The sequence below is a fragment of the Phaethon lepturus genome, unplaced genomic scaffold (genome assembly GCF_000687285.1).
Source record: "Phaethon lepturus isolate BGI_N335 unplaced genomic scaffold, ASM68728v1 scaffold52289, whole genome shotgun sequence".
Taxonomy (NCBI): domain Eukaryota; kingdom Metazoa; phylum Chordata; class Aves; order Phaethontiformes; family Phaethontidae; genus Phaethon; species Phaethon lepturus.
Window position 1 is genome coordinate 383 of NW_010566546.1, and position 19,228 is coordinate 19,610.

The window sequence follows — 19,228 nt, forward strand, 5'->3', positions numbered from 1 at the left end:
GCCCTGGCGAGTGTGCTGTGCCACGCAGGCTCCGGCCGGTCCTTGCCTGGAGCTGGAAAATTACTGTGTGAGAACAGCCAACCCCAGGGGAGCTCTGCGCTCCCGCCATGGCTGCGGCATGCAAGGCAGGGCTGTGCAAGACCCCCTCCTGTGTTGATGCTGCCAGGATGGTGTTGTAGTGGGAGGGGATCCTGAGTTCTGCATCTTTTATACCTTCAGGAAGAGGAGTTTTCTTGCTCAGAGAAGATCCGATGCTTCTTCCTGCAGAAAGCCCCCAGAAGGACTCATGGCCAAACAGGCTCTGAGGGCTTCGGGAGATGGCTGGCTGGTAAAGAGAGTGGGGTCCTGAGCCCCCTGCCCTGCTGATGCCCTGGGATGGGGCTGTGGAGGAGGAGATGCTCAGCCTCCCGCCCATCCCGTGCTGCAGGCATGGAGGAACTCAAGGACACCCAGGCCAGCGGAGAGCTCGGGCTGCCCTGTTCCAGTTCTGCTGCTCACTGGGATTTCTGCGAAGTGGTGATGGGGGAGGAGGGTATCTGCTCCCTGCCTGCTACACCGGCACACAGGCACGCTCCTTTCCTTTGTGCTCTCCTTGGCTAGTGCCTCAGCGTCGGAGCGAGCCGCTGGCAGGAGAGGCCCCGGAGCCCCCCGTGGTCTCCAGTGACCGGTGGCTGCTGGAGCAGGTGCTGTGCCCTGTGTCCCTCACACAGGGACGTGGTGAGTGTGTGAGGAGGGGCAGCACCTTTGCCTCCAGCTGGGGTTAATGCAGAGTTTTATGCTAGCTACGAGCGGCATGTGCACAGGTACCTCTGCACCTGGGGAGGAGATGGGCTGCGTGGGGTCTGGCTGCCTTGGTCTGAGCTCTGGGGAGCGCTTTGGGTACCTGTGGGTGCTGAGGCTTGAGTGGCGGTCAGCAACATAAGGGGATTCACCATCATTTTAAATATAACTGAGCCAAAAGGGTTGAGTTCTTGTTTCTTCAGATTGAAATTCGGGGTTTTGGCTTTGGTGACTTACCCAGAAAGATGTTTCATTTTAAAATATTATTTAATTCTTACAGAACAGAGTATTTCCTGTTCATTAAAATACTGGAGCCTAGAGGAGCTATAGGTAGAGAGCCAGAGGCATTCTGAAGAAAAGAGTCCCACACAAATACCTGTGGAATTAACACTGTCCTGGGCTCCTGGCAGGCAAGCATCCTCAGCTGAGTGTCCAGATGCTGCTCATCCGTGCAGCGAGTCGGTGGTTTGGCAGTGTGGGGTGAGGGCTGGTCACAATGAGGACCGAGATTTCATGAGTGGCTGAAGATGCACACCTCCCAAACTGAGACACTCTCTCCACTTTTCCAAGAATGGCGTGTCCAGGCCCCGTGTGTCCTCTCAGACCACTTCCCTCAGGCCTCCGTGGGCTTTCCAGGCTGTCTGAGCATGTTAGACATGTTCAGCTGCCCTGAGGTCGAATGCCCTGCTTGGGTGCTGTCACCAGTCAGTAGCAGAGGTTGAGTGCACTTAGATGCAGTTGTTGCTGTTAAGTTTCACACTTGGCGTATTATCTTCAGAAAGCTTCAGGCTCTTCCCAGACCAGATTTCTTTGTGCAAATTAAAACTCCCAAAAGAAAGCAGTCCTTATAAACATAAGAGGAGGAAGGGTAGGTTGAAGCTTTAGAACGAAACCCTTTGTGTTACGGTGTTTCTGCTGTAGGGCCATAGTGAAGGAAATGGGGTCACCTTTGACATGACACCAGTCTGAGATCCTGTGTCTGGCCAAGGTGTATCTGCTTGGCTTTCCAAATACCACATGTCTGGAAGAGACAGGACTTGGAGACCCGTTTCAGTCTTTCACTGTGCTGTGGGTATCCTGCAACAGCAGGAGGAACTGCTGGGGTCCTGCAGTGTGGAGGCAGGGTCCAGGGGCAGAACAGGCGTTTCCATGCACAGGTCCAGGAAATCCCCAAGGTATTGGAGTGCAAAGAGTATCCAGCAGCTGTGATTTTTGCCTTTTCATAAAAAATGCTGGCTGGGGCCTGTCTCAACATGTGTTTTGTTTGCAATGCAGGGTGAGGAAGGCCCTCCCAGTTTGGAGTATATCCAGGCCAAGGACTTGTTCCCCCCAAAAGAGCTTGTAAAGGAGGAAGAGTCATTGCAGGTAAGGAAGTAAGAAAATTGAAACCGTCCGCTTCGGGATGTGGCAGGCTTGACTCTGGTAGCGTGAAACCTGGGAGCGGTTCTCCAGTCCAGGACGCGTTCTGGAGGCCGTGGGCTGGCTGGGCGCTATAGGTCACATTTGGAGTGGCTGGTCCTTCCGCGTGCGTGGAGGCTGCTGACGGCAGTTCTGTATGCCCTGGCCCTGCCTTCCCGGCCCTGCCAAGACGCTGCGATTTGTACAGCATTGCATCTGCCGCTTGGAAATACGGCTGGAGCATGATGCAATACAGAGCTGTCCTGGGTATTCCCTGTCCTCCGCCTGTGCTGACAGCGAGAAATTGTGATGCTGCCTGTGCAGCTCTGCAGCAGGTAGACACTCTCTGGGACAGGGCGAGTATCAGAGCTAGGCTGTGCTCTGTGTAGCCGTAGCGTGCAATCACAATGACCGACCTGGCCCTAATACACGTTGCTCCTTGCATTTTCCTGCCGCATAGCTGTTGGAAAGAGAAACCTCCATACGGTGCCAGCCTCCTGCTGCAAAAGGCCCTTGAAAGACACCTGGGTGCTGTTGCTGCTGTGCAGCAAGGGCGCTATTCTGAACGGTGGGAGCCAAAGCCTCCTGGTTTTTGTTGCTTTGTTTAACATAGTCCACTGCCACCTTGTCCCAGTGCTCATCATCCTCCTCCTATGGCTCACGCTGTATGTTCTTACTGCTGCTGCAGTATTTGAGTTTGCTCTGTGATTGGCATCATCTTGGTAAACGGTGCTGATAAAAGCAAGGACTGAAATGTGGCAACGGGAGGATTGACTTGAAGGAGCAAACGCAGGCGGAGGAGTTGCACGGGGTCAAGGCTGCAGGTCTGCAGCCTTCGGGAGGTGAAGCCGCTGAGACGACTGAGCTGAGACTACCTGGAGAAGAGCAGAATCTGCTTAAGTCTTCTGCGTGGAGGACCGTAAAGTTCACTCCTCCCCAAGGGTAATTTGCGTTTAGTAAATTGTTATTCTGTTAATGTAAAGTGGAGTGTAAGAGGATGCTATTGGCTTGATAACAAGCTGTATTCAGGCACCTGTCAGTTCATTCCAGGATTTCCCTCTGTCGGTTCTTGCAGTTTTACCGTCCCATTTCTAATCTGTCTCCCTTCTGTTGCTGTGTGAAAGAGCCACGTAAGCAGAAGAAACACAAGCCAGCTAAAAACAGCTCTGGCAAGCGTGCATAAATAAACTGCAGAAATAAAGAGAGTATATTCTCTTAATGTCAAATAATTAACATTTTTAAAGAGTATTCAGACAGATGCCAGTCTAATGTTATTTTTGTACAAGTAACTTGAGAAGGGAGAAGTTGTTAGTACAGTTGTCACTTGCACATAAAGTCTGAAATCAGTTTTTAGGCAGCACCTACCCAAGCCATAGAAACAACTTAGAAATAAAGACAAGATGGTCTGACTTGTACTGATTACAGTATCATGAATTGTTTCATCAGATGCCCTGTCTGGCAAGTAAAGGGCCCTGGCTGAAATGATAAATCTTTGTGACATTTTTTGCCTAATTGGCTACCAACGTCACCTGGTGTAGATGGCATCCGGGGAACAATGAGGAGTCTACTTAGCTAAGGAAAAAGGGGCCTGGTGAATTTTAGGCTGTTCTGCCACCTTTTTTTTTAATATAAGAAAAGAAAAGTCAAACTTGGCCACCTGCCAGGATCTCTTATTTTAAGAATAACAATGGCATGTCCAGGCTGATAGGGAAAAACAGAAAGACATTTGATTGTCTGGATTTTTATATTTTTTTTAAATCCTAATATGGGTAACTTTAATGAAGTTGCCTCAGTCACACAAATAACTATACACAGAGATACCCTCAGAGCCTTTTTAGCAGAAATTGGGCAAAACTTTGATTCATTTACTTACCTGGATTGGTACCGGTGGGTCTCGTAGTGCTGCTAAGAGCCCCCTTTATTTAAATGACGTGGTAGGATCACGTATACGACACTGCCTTGGGGCAGAGGACTCTGATCATGTCAGGCTCTGCCTTGGGCTGGGCAGAGCACTCCCCAACTTGTGTCTGAGCTATGCTTGAGGTTGTGTCCTTTATCATGCCTCTTGTGCCAGGGCTGCGTTTACCCTCTCCAAAAAGCAGAGACTGTAAATCCCTCTGCCCCCATGCAACACCCTTGCTGCCAGATGCCCACAGTTGGTGTACATAGGGTTTGGTCACACCTCTCAGCAAGTAATTATTCATCAGGAGGTGCTCACTGCCTGCTGAGACATCCTGGGAAATAGATCCATCTCGTGGGGCTGGGCAGTGGGTACCAGTGCTGTTTCGTGCTGTTGTCTGCTGCCAGGGCACGAAGAGCACGTTGCTGTGAATGATTTTCCGCAGGAGACGCACTGCGGAGGCAGCAGGAAGAGTGGCTCTTGGCATTTATGGTGCACAAAGTACTCTGCATGTGTCTTCAATTAGTGATGTCTCCCTTCCAGGTCCCATTCACTGTGTTGCAGGGTGAGGGAGTGGAGTATCTTGGCCATGCGAACGATGCTGTGATCGCCATCTCCAACTACCGGCTTCATATCAAATTCAAGGATTCTGTGATCAATGTAAGTCTAGGTCTGCCTGTTCTTGCTGCCTGAACCATAATCTCGCACAAGTATTTTGGGGAGGGCTGGGTGGGAGGGGCATAAGCCATTTCTGTGGTCTGTGGCGTGGGAACTGTGCCTCTTGAAGGATGCCAAGCCTGATGCTGTCTCTAGTTACTGCTGGTCATGCAGTTGTAGTTTTGCTGCTGTATTTTGGTGTGTGGATGAGGTTTTCCTTTGGCTAATAATGAGGTCTTTCCTTTGCTGTTCTCTTTAAATTCAAGCATTAAACTCGGCATTTAAGACTGTTAAGGTCTCTTGCAGGCCAGCTTTAATGAAACTTCTCCTACCCGGAGGCCAGCAACTGAGAGTCAGACAGTGGGAGCCTGAGGCTTTCTCTCGCTGTCTTGACTTGCCATCTTTTATTGCAGCTTTTGTTTGGCTCAGTTACCTGTGCTTGTCTGGATGCAATTCTGTCAGTAACTGGCTGCAGGTGGGAGACGACGCAGGGACAGAGTAGAAATCAGAATAGTAATTGTTGAAGGAGGCTCTTTGCTGGGTCATGGAGCTTCAAAAACCTCAGAGTGGGTTTGTAGTTTGAACTAGAAGCTCATGATTGTTGATAGAGCCATGACTCTGTGTAACAGGCCTACAGGTAAAGCTGCTGTGTTATGTGGTATGTCTTGTCATGCCCTGCATCTGTCCCTCGCAGGTGCCTTTGAGGATGATGGAAAGTGTGGAGTGTCGGGATATGTTCCAGCTTCACATCGTCTGCAAGGACTCCAAAGTGATCAGGTACCTGGTTTATTGCTGTATTGTAGATGCCGCTGCAGGCGAGTTGCCATGATCAGCTCTGGTGTCTCCCTCTGTTCTGCCATTGGAATTGAGCTGTTCATGGCCAAGGTTACTGAGACTTGGTTCTTTGTTCCTTTTCCTGGATAAGTGGAGCAGGGTTCCCTCTCTGTGTCTCTTGGCTGGATGAAGGTACCTACTGAGGTTGATTTGCATTTGGGTTTGCAGGTGCCATTTTTCCACCTTTAAGCAGTGCCAGGAGTGGCTAAAGAGGCTAACTCGAGCCATTGCCCGCCCAGCTAAGCCTGAGGACCTCTTTGCATTTGCCTACCACGCGTGGTGCTTAGGAGTCTGTGTTGATGAGGAGGATCAACATGCACATCTCTGCCGTCCAGGTAAGCTCCTGGGGTGTCTTCTTCCTTCTCTTCTGTCCAGAAGCACTGCAATGCAATTTGAACTGTTGTTCATAAACTGATGTCTGGCTATGTCTTGAGCTCTGCTGTAGCCATAGCCCAAGCTCATCTTGCTGAGGGGCATCCTGTACCTGGCTTACAGATCCAGCTAATGGTCAGATGCGGCTGGATAACAAGAACAGTAAAAGGAATAATAGTAATAAGCACAATAAGGAGCATTCTGAGCCAGCAATACATGAGCAGCTTTTCCCTTTCTCCTTGTGAATGCAGAAAACATGCCATACTTTAATACTCTAATCATGATATTAGAGAGCTCAAGCAATCTTGTCCCTAGATGGTAAACATCATCGGTTTTGAGGCAGCATAATTAAGCTTAGTCCATTTGCATCTCTTCTCCCAACACCTAGAAATGCCATGACATTTCTGTGATCAGGTCTGTGGAGATGTCTGGCTCATCCTTACACAGGCACGAATAAAATCTTTGAATCCATGAAGAGAAAGTCAGAGCTGTGATGAGCCCTCGTGTGGATTGGGAATTTCCCTTCTCTGGGAACACAAAGTTCACTCGCAGTTGCTTTGTCTTTAAACAGCTTCAGCATGAATGAAAGGGGATTAAAAGGAGTGACAAACCTGACTTTAGACTTAAAAATGTGATAGTATTAGAGGAGAGAAGCAGTAGCCTTGGAATGAAATGTCCAAACACAGGTTGGGATGGAGGGATGGGGAGGAATAGTATAGCTGAAAGAGATACCAAAAAGGAGCTGCTAGAGAAGAGGTAAACTACGTGTTCTTACCCTGTCCCAAACACTAGCAACTAGGAGATACTTGCTGTCTCTCCTTTAAAGAAAGTATTATTCTCGAATATAAATAAACTTACCTGTGGAAATCATTGCTGCAGGATATGAATTAAGAGCTTTGCAATATTTATTTATTGACAATGTTTGACACTCACGCAACAAAGACATTCCGTATTTGTAAGGTGAGGTTAAAACACAAGAGAGCAAACCCTGAGTCAGCCTCTGAGAGAGCAGTCTGGAAGAAGGAACTGCCTGGGGTTCCTGACATCCACTTTGGAAGCCATCTCTGTCAGAAGGGCAAAAGTGGATTAAATTAGCCCCCCGCACGCTCCACATTGATGTGGGAAGGCTGTTCCCATGCACTCTGTGCCCTGAGACTGAGAGGTGATCTGACTTGACAAAATAAGCAGAGGAACCCCTGCACAAATCCTTTTGGATCTTTCTGAAGCAAGTTCCCTGCTGTCCAGCTGTCCTGTAGTTCCTCTGCAGCCTATGATAGTTGCTGTGGAGCTGCCACTAACATGTTTAGATTTCATCATTTCTGCTTAGCTGCCAGTAAGTACCCTGTGCTCTGCTCTTCCAGGAGACCATGTGAGATACCGATTTGAGATGGAGCTGGTGAGGATGGGCTTTGACTTGCAGAATGTCTGGCGTGTCTCTGACATCAACAGCAATTACAAGTGAGTGTTTCACCACCAGGCTCTCGCCGCTCTCCTCTTTCTTTACCTTCCCTTTGCAATCCCTGTGCAGAGCAATGGATGAGTCAGACTCCAGCTAATCCTCCTTCCTGGCCTTGATAACCCTCAGGCAGATCAGCATACAAGCCAGATCCCCTTTCTTTCCACCTTTCACACCGTGGAATTGAAGAAGGAATACAGCCCAAACACCAAAGCTAGCAGCAATTGTAAATGCGGACTCAGGTAGTTTATAATGTAGTGTGGCCATGATTCATCCTTGAAGGCATCCTGGGAGGAACTGTCCATCGTAGAGTTGTCTTTCTGGTCAGTCTCTAGAATGCTTGCACTGTTTGAAATGAAAAATACAAAGTTTCCATAAAGTCGGGCAGCTATTCAGCTCTGAGAAACTGGGGGCAAGCCGGTGGAGTGTTGTCAGGATGCTCTGAAAGTCGGGGGAATGAGCAAGGCTTGTCCAGTCTGGTGCAGAAGGGGCTAAAGGGTGATCTACTTGCAGCCTAGAGCTGGTGGAAGGGCAGCTACAAAGCTGATGGAGTGAAACTCTTCTGACAGTGGCAGATGACTCAAGAAGAGGCAATGGCTGCTATGTGCAGCTTGGGAGGTTCAGACTGGATATGGGAGGAAAAAAAATCCTCCCCCAGGAGTGTGGTGCCGTGCTGGGGCAGATGCCCAGAGAAGTGAGGGTTCTCCTTCATTACAGCATTTCAAGTCTCAGATGATCTAGTGTTGGAGGTTGTCCCCTGTGAGCGGGTGGTTGGAGTGGAGCTCTTTAGAAGGTCTTTTCCACCTGCACATCAGTGATTCCAGCCTGTCATCTTCTGGAGAAGAGCACAGGAGCTCGTGGTGAAGCGCTTCTGCATTCTTTGCAGCAGGTGGCATTAAGCCAACAGGATTTTAAGCTTTGACAGATGTATTCATTTCTGCATTCCCTATAATCCTTTTCTTGAAACCACTGGTATCCCTCAGTCTTTATGTCTCAGCCAGTAAAAGCATCCTCATCACCTATATATTGAACAGTTCCGGGTCACCAGTTTCTTGTGGAGACTATGAGAAGCCTCAGGCACAACTGGGGAAATCCCGGTGGAGTTTTGCAGTTTGCTGCCTGTTCTCTTCTCTCTTTCTTAGGAATTCAGGCAGCAAGCACTAGTTTTGCGGTTTGATTTACAGTTTCTACTTGGCCATACTGACCACACTGTTGCTTTTGAACTGTTAACATGACTTTGTCATTTATGCATTTTCTCCAAGGGTGTCAAATAAAAATTGTTTTCTTGAACTGCTCAGTTTTGGAGTGCACAACCTGTAGGACCCTGCCCTTAGCAGGGTCTTTGCACGTCTTTGAGAGGTGTCAAGCTTTCTCTGCTGCTAGATTTTGGGTTGTAGTTCCCTCTGACTATTTCAGAAAGTTCAGCTTAGATTGACCATCTGTGGTTCGCTTCCTGGCCAGTAATACACACAATTAGCCAACTTCTCTAAAGACAGATGTTTTCTTTCCAACCAAACCAGGGAAGAAAGAACTTGAAACAAACCTCAGCAAGCTGGATGCAGGCCTGGTTTTGCTTTCCTCCATCTGCTGAGTTCCTACCTGGGGATCCTGGCAGGTCGCAGCTTCCTGCAGACATCCCGAGATCTCAAAGGTGGTGTAATTTGCTTGTGCAACTCAGAAACCAGTTCTCTCTTGCTGCTTCGGGGAGTGTGTCTTTAAATCCTTCCTTGGCTTTTGATCATTACCACCTGCTTCTATTCACAGGAATCGGGTTACTTTTTAACTGTTTATAGTCCTTTTATCTTTTATTTCCCAGCATTGGCAAAACAGTGTTGTTAGAGACAGGATACTCCAAGGTAATGGCTTTGTTCATTGTCTTTCAAGTCTGTTCCGAAATGTCCTTATCTGGAAACTATTATCTTCTTCCTGGCGACAGCCATCATAAAATTGGAGCAATACAAGCATATAATAACCACGCCTTTGGTCTTGATAAAAGTATACTATTTCAGCATACAATGATAATAAAATTATTACATGATCTCTGTGTGGCTCTCACATCTTCAGTGATCTGTATACCCAGAGAAATGGACACATTCTGGCATTCCCCATCTGGTGCACCCATGCTGACCGAGATAGGAGTTGTTTCATATCAGCCTTATTGCTGGTGAGTTTGGTGCATGCGTAGTTCCTTCAAAAAGGAAAAAAAACATTAACCTTTCCTTCAGTGTTGATGCTTGTTTTCAGCTTTGAACTTTTTACAACTGTGGTTTTATTTATTTTTTTACTTCATGAGGAAAAAGCTGTCTGGAGTTCTGTGTTACTGGTTTAGACAGCTGATGTGTCCTCCTCATTTCTGTGAGTGCTCTTAATTCATATTTTGTCTTATTTTCTTACAATTATTTAAATTTTGCATACTATGCTTCGCTTTTATTGCAAAAATGATTATTAGTATTCTTGCTATATGAATGTGTAGACAATAAGCCTACAAAGACCGCTGGCGATTAAACCCCGTGTTTTTGCATCCTGCGAGGGAGGATGTCTCTTGCCTGTTACCTTTGTGGTAGAAGAGGCTTTGCCAGTCCTTGTCTGTAGGTGTGTCTCGTGCCAATTTATGCGTTTGTGTTGTTATAGACACCTTTTTCTGGGATCAAACCTCACAGTTTCAAAAATACCTCATCCTGTGTTCTGGGTCAGTGTGGTCCCAGGGGTGTTTCAGGCCACCTCTCCATGACCCACGTCACTTCACTGTTTGTCTCTTTTCCATGTAACACATGAGCGTATTGCACAACGCAGGGACAAGCATGGTTCCCCTTAGGTCTCCCTTTGTTGTGAAAAATGACCACTGAAGTTCAGTACTATTTCTTATCTTTTCAAGAGTTCCTGTTTCGTAAGAGCAGCTTCCTTCAAGTCTATGGTGAGCAACTTGTAAACAAACAAACAAACAAAAATTAAAAAAATCCAAAACCCTTTCTGAAAACCCAGATGCAGTCAGCGACATGAGGTGTATCTGCTCATTCAGTGATGTTTCCAGCAAACTCTACATACGTGATGCACAACCTTCCTCCACGAAAGCCATGTTGACTCTTCCCAAGTGCACCGTATTTACCCTTGCACCAACTGTGACAGTCAGTTGCTTTGTTCAGAAGTCAGACTCCAGTGGTTTCCCACGTTCGCCACAGACACCTTTTTACAAAATTGGTATCGTGTTTGCCACCTTTCATTCCTCGGGCACCCAAGCCAATGTAAGCAATAGCTTACACATCTCAGTTAATTATTCACCTGGTGTGCACTTGGGTTGCTGTAAAAATGTTGAGCATTATCTAGTCCTGGTGATTAGTTACTCCTCATTACTAGCAGATTGTTCTAAAACTTCCCCTGCAGAAGTTTCCACATTAATCTCTTCTTGTGCCCTGTCCCTTGTAAAACAGGGTTAGGTCTAGCAGCTTCTCTGTGGGCTCTTCTGCTGAACACCAACACAGTTTTGATTTTCTGCTGTGATCTTGCTGATCTATTAGACCTTCAGTTTTAGTAGCAGGCTGAGATCTCAAAGATGTTTGAAAAAGGTCTTCAGAGTTTTAATCTTTTAACAGGTCATTTCTCAAAAACTGCATGCCATATCTCATTTTTACTGTTTGGTGTTTTTGTGGTTTTTTTTTTTTTAATTCAGGTGCATATTCGATTTCTCTTGTGTCCTTTGGAAACATTTCCCCTTTTCGAAGGATGTCCTTTTACTTCTAAAAACCTTTTTGTTTATTGTTTAACTCTGCCAGCTCTTCCTGATCTTCTTGATGCTTTTTATATTGCCATTGAATATCATCTGCAGGCTTCCCCCCGCCCCCCCTTCCTGAAATCGATTGTTACTCTCGTGGGAGGCTTGTCCCCTCTAAAAATATCATTGAATTCTGTTGTCTGAAGAATATTGCAACAAAGTGATTTTTTCAGTTATTCCGTTTTAGAGCAGCTTAGGACCAAAGGAAGAGTTACATACTTTTGTATTATTTGGCTGTTAGCACCAAGCAGCAGCTGATCGTGGCTAAAAATGTTGCCTTTGTCTCATGCATTATCATGATGCTTATGTGTTTTATGTGGAAGCGACACAAGTCTCCCATTGCAATTTCTGCCCTCGCAGCCTTTCTGAATCTCTTCCAGCCTCTCATGGATGTCATTACTGTCGCTCCAATGGTTGGTAGTGTAGCCTTAATGCTATCCTGTTTCTCTTTAGGCTTTGAGTCCACGCACATTCTGCATTGTTTGTTGATGCTGGTAACTCATAGCCTCACACTTCTACCTTCACATTTTCCTGGCACATACCACACTTCACTAGCTCCGGTCTTCCTACAAGTTTGTAAGGTGCTGTTAAGCCAACATACTCATTTATCCTGTTTTTTCAGTTCCTCTATTTTTTCAAATTCTAGCCTAGAAGCACAGATCTGTTTGTCTTGACTGCATTGCCTGTTTTTATGCGCCCTGCTTAAATTTGGCTTAACTTCTTGAGGCTGTCCTGTTTCCTACCTGAAAATTATTGAGTTCTATGTTACTGTTTTCCTAAGGCTACAGAGTTTTAGTGACTTAACTCTTAGAAGATATGCTCCTGAATCTCTCCTGTACTGACTCTCCCCAACTTTTAGTTTAAGACATCTCCTGTAATATTTCATCTGAAGTGCCAGGGAACCAATTCTGTTTTCATTTCAATGAAGCCCATTCTTCTTGTGTAGACTCAGCTATTCCAAAAGTTCCTCCAGATCTTAATAGATGCTAACCCTCTTCCACATACCTTTATTCTCAGTCACACTTCAATGCTTGTCTAATTTCCTGACCAATTTTGTACATGGCATCTGAGGCATTTCGGAGATGTCCAAACCTAGACATGCTACCACAGACGTCCTGGTCTTCAGCTTCTTACCTGACATCTTTAATTTTGCTTCCTGGATTCCTTTTCCGCACCCTGTTGTTTTTATCCCATAGACCAACCTTGCCTTCTGCCTGGGGCTTTCTGAGCAGCTGTCTAGACACTGTGTGAAGTGCCATCTTCTAACGTGGCAAGCAGTTCCTCGCTAGCATCACAAACTAAATAATACTAAGTGCTGTATTGTGCCTGTCACCATCAGCAGAGATAGCCTGTGCTCTGGGCAACACCAAGCCACCCGCTGGAGCTTACCTGCTGGATAGTTTCACCCCCCTCAGTTTGCTTCCCATCTGCTCTTGAAACATTCCTTCTAAATGATGTGGGTTATAGCCTAGAGCTAGAGCTGCTCTTTGATGTTCTTTGCCATGTAGGGCTTTGTCTGCCTGAGCTGCTGGAGCTCAGCTGGTCCAGCATCCAGGCAGAGCTTTGTCTGAACCCTGCGACCTGACCTGTGAGCAGCAGGGGCAGGATAGTAGCTGCAGTAACCAAGGTGCCCCTGCACTCCTGGATTTTTACTTTGTGCTTCATTTTACTTGTATTGCTCTCTCCCCTTCTCCCCAGCACACTGTTTGGCTTTCCCCCTCTTTTCCTTGGCTCCCCTCTTGCCTTGCTTTTAAAGTACGTGCAGTGGGTTTTTAATTTTTTCTAGGGATTTACGCATTTGCAGTCCTGTTGCCTCTTCCCATCTCCCCCACCCTGCCCAACTGATTTTCCATTTCAGCCAAACTGCTTTACCCTCCGGTTCATTCAGAGGTGGGGCTCCTCTGGTACTGCAGCTCTGCTGGCTGAAGAGTTGGGTGTCCCTTGCTCTTAGCAGCTCATGCTGTGAGTTTCTTCCCCAGGGGACCGGATTGGTAGGGACTTGCCCACCACATTCCTCTCACTGCTGGCATACGTTCAGATGTGTATCAGGAATCTGATTTCTGGCGCCCCACCAAACAAAATACTCTTTTAGATCTCCCTCATGTAATTTTATCGTAGCTTAGATGGAATCAACCATTGCCATCTTTCTGGGCAGAGTTATGTCTTCCGTGTAAAGCTTATATGTGGTGACCCCACTTTCTGCAAGGCAGAAAGTGGCAGGGCATCATTTACCAGAAGTTCTGTGTGTTTCTGGGTTTGCAAGTGGTGCAAGAAAACCAAAGCCCCACATAAATTAAGGATGGTTCCCCTAAATGCTCACAAATGCTTAAATCCAGAGGATGTTCCAAAGGCACCTTTGGGAAGTACTGGGGTATTTAGTATGGGCCTGGAGGTGAGGCCTGAGGTGAAAGGAGGTTGTCTTCTCTCAGCTCATTCCTGACAGCATTTTTGGGTCACTTTTCCCACGTTGAGACTGTGCTGAGACACACATGACAAGGAAGAGCGCAAGTCCTGCATGCTGAGTTTGGGGAAATACGAGCTGCTCCTGCCTCCTCTCTGCACAGCTTCTCTTGTACAGATTTTGATTGCAGAGTCCTCATCTTGCCTTCATGCTTTCTTTTTTTCAGGCTTTGTTCCAGTTATCCCCAGAAGCTGCTGGTCCCTGTCTGGATCACCGATAAGGAGCTAGAGAACGTGGCTTCGTTTAGGTCGTGGAAGAGGATTCCTGTGGTGGTGTACAGGTAAACACAAAACCAAACCAGCGCTCTCCCCCAAACCCACGACAGCTGCCCTTTTCCTCGTAGCCTTGTGCAAGGTGTTGGGAAGCCAGGTTAGCAGATCGTGCCTACAGGGCTGTGGAGTGAGGGGTGACAGCGATAGCTGCATTCTGGTCGTCACACTGTATATTCTTTTTGCCTCCTACCTGAAAATGTGCCGCTCTCAGGACTCCTCCTCCTCCCAGCACATGTATCAGCCTCTGTAGGCATGCAGCCTGCAATGGTAACGCAGGGTGTTCTTCTGAAGGGAGAAACAACATTCCAGTAACTGTTGCTTCTTTCCTGCTTTTGGTTAGATCTGAAGATGTGGGTGACCTTCCTCCTATGGGAGATGCAGCAAGTATGTCAAATTAAGGTTCTCTTTCTTTGCGTTTCAAAACTTTTTCCCAAATTGGTACATGCCTAGCTGCTACTTTGAAAAGAAGTCTTGGCCAATATGAGGCTGGTGTATGGCCCTGCTCTCAACTAGGTGTTCAGGCCTGGACATACCTTTTAATACCTAAGTGCAAATCGTTTCTGTTTTGACCAAGTTCTGAGAGTTTGAGTAACAGAATGAAATGTTTGTATGTGGCTGAACTTTGACTCAATAGCTGGTAAATACACAGAGTACTTATTCCCTGCTCAGCCTTCCAAAAATAATCTATACACAGGGGTGCAGGAGGCTAGGCAGCAAATAGAGCAGGGCTTTTCAGGGTAGTGAGGTGGTTTCTCATCAAAAAATCTGCTAGGAGACAGGCATGTTTGACACTAACAGGAGACTGGTTGAATAGGTGCACCCAGTCAGTGCATGTGCCATAACACACATTACGGTCTCTAGCCTTAGACTCCCTGTTAGCAATTACTAAATCCAGATATAAAAAGCTTTGAAAATATCGGAGGTGCACAACAAAGGACAGTCCTGGGAAATAGGAAAGCTGAGAAACAAAACCGGTGTATTTACACGTACCTTAACTCTACATCCTCATGTTCCATGGTTTGCTATTAGATACTGGCAAAACACAGTGTATTACTTCTAGAAGAATTAAATTCTACAGCAGAGTAATAATGAACATCGCTCATCATATGAAGCCTTTCCCTCTTTGTAGCTAAGTCAGCTAAAAAGTATTTGTGATTACTTCTGCTAAAAATGGCCTGGCGCTGGAGACTGTCCCAGTGTGCCTCCCCACCCAAGGGCAAAGCCATGTCTTTTTGCTACTCTAACAATTATTTTGTTCCTCGCTTTATAATATCACTGTAATGGTACCCAGTAATTTACAAGCTGAGCTGCAACCCTTTGCAGCCTGGGATCAGATTAGAAGATGCTGACAAGTGATATTACAAGATGGGACAAGTGCTTGCCCATATGCATCTCTCGTTTTCATGCACTCTTTTGCCTTTTCCCTCAAGATTGAAGTCTCTTGGCCAGGAGGGTCCATGAGGGCCATGGCTGCTTCTGGAGTGCCTTGTGCTGTATGGAAGGGGAAGGGAAGAAACTAAAAGCCTCACACTCAGCTCCTACTCATCACCCATATTTCACGAGAGAGTGGACAAGTGGGCTTGGGTCCCTGCATCCGAGGGCCTTGGTAACCACAGGACTGTTTGGTAGACTTCGGAGCTTTTGGGGAACAAGGCTGAATTCATTAGCTCATGGTCAGATCTGTAAAACTTGACACCAAAGGTGCCACGTTATCAGTTTTCTTACAAAAAGTGTAATTTAGCTGTTAAGCAAAGTAGAAATTCAGGTCTCCATCTCTGAGTCCTCAGTGGAGATGCACAGTAGAGATGCAGGAGCCTCCAGGCACAATTCACTTTTAAAACAATGCAAAGGATGCAATTAATTATATAGCTGACTACAGTGGCAGACAGCATTGTATGCCAGCCGCTCCTCGTTATTACTCTCTGTCTACGTAGCCACCTTCAGAAGACCTTGGGACTATGTTAGCAAGATTGCTCCTCACAGACGCTTGGCATCACCTTTGCCCATGTTCATGCTGCAGTGGCAAACAGTGGACATTGCTCCAGCCCCATGGCTGAGCACTCCATCTCAGGCTTTGAGATATGCCAGAGCGAGCCAGGAGCTTAATCCAGAGACTCAGATGAAAGCACTCGCATACATGCATCTCTGCTGAGAAACTTTAGGTGACAGCTCTGTAAACCCTCTCTCAGCTCTTTCCTGTGTTTTAAGCTAAACTGTGTGACTTTGCATTGTGGATGAGCACTCTTATGGCCAGAAAACAACAGGGACTTGAGCGATATTAGTTGATGCTTTCTGGATGATTGTTATGGGTTAAATGGCACATACTGACAACATCAGACATGCTCTAACCTTGTGCTCTGAATAAATTTGGGAGTAAAAGCTCAACTAACAAACTACAAAGGCACCTCATGCTCCAGCTTTGGATTCTGAAATGGTCTTGAGTCATTAAAACTAAACTGAAGATCACTAAAGAATAATTTTGTCCGCATAAGTTAAAACACTATGGCACCTTCTGCCATTCCAATTTCAAGAAAGGAGCTTTTTTCTTTGAGGAAAACCTCCACAAACATCCGCAGTAAGAAAAGATCTGAAATGCTTCATATGCTTGTGCTGGGGAGATCTGCAAGAGAATGTAGAGTCAAGCTATGGGTGCTCTCCTGACCTGGGAAGCTCATTGCAAGCTCAGTTGTGATTTTAGTTCGTCTGCTGGCACCTGCTATACTTCTGCTTGCTGTTGACTTCATGCTCATTGATGCTGGCCATATTTCCTTGTGTTTATTGGCATGTCATTACATCTCTTGAAACGGGCTTCCTCAAGGTCATCCCCTGCCCAGCATTTATTGCAGTGCTGAGCAGTTTGTGCTACCAAGAAGTTTTCTGAATTTAATATGACTCTTTGGCAATGTTTGGAGTATTGCATTAAGCAGGCTACCTCTGACTTCAAGTGGCCTACACAGCTAAACTCTTTTTCTGCCCTCTGCACCCCAGAATAGTGCCATCACATCCAAACAGCCTGTTGAGAGCAGTCCCTGGCACAGCACTTGCATTTCCCAAAAACGTGCCCAGGCGCTGTCTGAGAAAGTGGTGGTTGGCACAGGCCAAAAACTGTGGGTGTGCTAACAAACAAGCTTGGATGATCACAGGCCGGTGCTTAAGTCCACACCTTGGCTCTGTTTCATTTACTAGTATAAACAAAGCCTTTGCCGCTGTCTGTATTAACCATCCTTCAGCGATCCTGAAGACAGGAATAGATCTCCTGGGCGTGACTGCTCTGTAAGTCACCTTGCAGAACAAAACAGGAGCAGAGGAGGGCACTGAAAGAAAAATGTCCTCACAGTATTTGGACTTAGCTGAACACGTTGAAGTCTTCAATTTAAAGTCTTCATCAGTATTATCTATGAGAAATCATTAATGATAATACACAGATGTCATTAATAATAACACATTTTCTGCAGTTATTGCTAAGTTGCATCAGGAAAATACGGGGACCTTGTTTTGAGAAGCAAATCCATTCCTGCAAACTGCAGTAGCTGCTGGTGAGATACCGTACACCACTGTTAGAAGGAGTTCAAGGCCTCGACCCATTTTCTTGGTGTGCTGCCTTACAGCAAATAACATGAACAGGCACTGTCATCCTCTGTGGGTGAGCAGAGCCCTTCATAGGGGGCTGGCATGAGAAAGTGGTGCCTTCAAGAATGCTTCCGAAATAGCTCTCACTGGCAGCTAAACAGCCCTTGAGTGATGGGTTGAGGCTTGTGCTAGTGTGCTTTAGGATCTAGACTATTACATCCCCTACTTTGCCACCAATGCAACTTTTTCAGAGGTGTTGACCTACCAATAAAAAAAAATTACTTGGATGTGGTTTGTCAGGGGCTTTATCTACATCTTTGTTCTTACTCCAGCTCATTTTCAGAGAGGTGCTGCATGAGGGGTGGTGGGGTAGGGAGGGGCAAGCACTGTTGTTGTGAAGAACTGAGGTGCAGGGCTGTCCAGTGTATTATCCTGTCTTCAAGAAGGGCCAGGCACCAGGAGTAGCATCTCAGGGAAGCGTAACAAATGGGACAGGTATGCGGGTATTGTTTTCTGCTGCATCTTTGGAGCAGCTGGTATCTCAGATTTTCTACAACGGATATTCAGGAGAACATGTGATTTTGCTTTGTAGTCACTTGTTAGGCCTACTTTCCATGAATTTAATGTATTTTGGAACCAGTTTGTACTTCTACATTGCACTGTGGCAGTGAGTCCACTGTCTGTCATGTCTGCTGTCCAAAAAATGTAGCTTGTTTTTCTTAAACTTTTATGGCATGACTGTTCCAGTACTCATCTGTGTGACTGATCTTCCAAACTCACTTTTTTATACCATTCATGACCTTTTATGTGTCTCATCCTTTCTTGTCCTTCTGCCGTGGTGGGAGTCATTCCCTAAAGTTGTCCCTGTAGCGAAACTGTTCTATACCTCTGACTGTCCTTGCCACCCTTCTCTGGAGGTCTGAGTACTACATTATCCTTTTCGAGATGGATTAGTGAGAAATTTGTGTCATTTTGAATATACAGAAAACATGATGGCATCACATCTTATATCTTATTCTTTTCCAAATAACTGCTGGCACATCGTTAACCTTTTTCCTTCTCTTGAGCTGAGGCTTTTTGAGAGCTCCACAGTGACTTCAAAGTCTTTGAGATCTGGCAGCTGATCTGTAAACAACTGCTCCCTTTCAATAGCTGGAGTTATGTTTTGATCATCTGTAAATACTCTTCATTTATGAATGCTGAATTTTGTACTCTAGTTCTATCACCCAGTATCACAAGATCCTTTGCAACTTTTTCCAGACAGCCATAGACTCTTTTGGATAATTCTGTTCTCATCAGCAGATTTGTCACCTAATTGTCCGTTCCCTTTCCAGGCCATTTGTGAATGACTTGACTAGTGTGTTCATGTGAAAAATGAACACTTCTTCCTACTTCAGGCCGTCTGCCAGGTGTCAGTAAGCAACAGCCAGGGTAGGGTTCACATTTTAGGGGTTGTTAATGAACACCAGCTCAGGCCTCCACCCAAGCGACTAACCAGTCTGATGCTAAGTGAGCTAATCTTTCTAACCTACAAGTGATAAATGAAATGGTTTAACAACTGGTATGTACTTCAAGAGAGGGGGGGAAAAAAAGAGAATGGGAAAACAGACCAGTATTAAAATAAATAAATATTACTTTCCCAAAGTACAACCATAATTAAAGTTCTCCTTACTGGTTTAATATTTAAATATTTACATATCTGTGGACGCTAATAGGTATATATGTTTTTTATATTATATATTTATAGATAATATATATT

At 46.0% G+C, this 19,228-nt stretch overlaps 1 protein-coding gene across 1 annotated transcript; it reads left to right on the forward strand.

Annotated features, from left to right (window-relative positions):
- Positions 1 to 219: 219 nt before the first annotated feature.
- On the forward strand, positions 220 to 13,907 carry LOC104627347 (myotubularin-related protein 4-like; the record flags this gene model as incomplete). Its single annotated transcript, XM_010295532.1, has 8 exons — positions 220 to 328; positions 601 to 683; positions 2,056 to 2,145; positions 4,622 to 4,738; positions 5,430 to 5,512; positions 5,738 to 5,904; positions 7,303 to 7,399; positions 13,794 to 13,907. Coding segments are annotated over 8 exons (860 nt in total), but the record flags the coding sequence as incomplete, so codon positions are not given.
- Between the last annotated feature and the right edge of the window lie 5,321 nt (positions 13,908 to 19,228).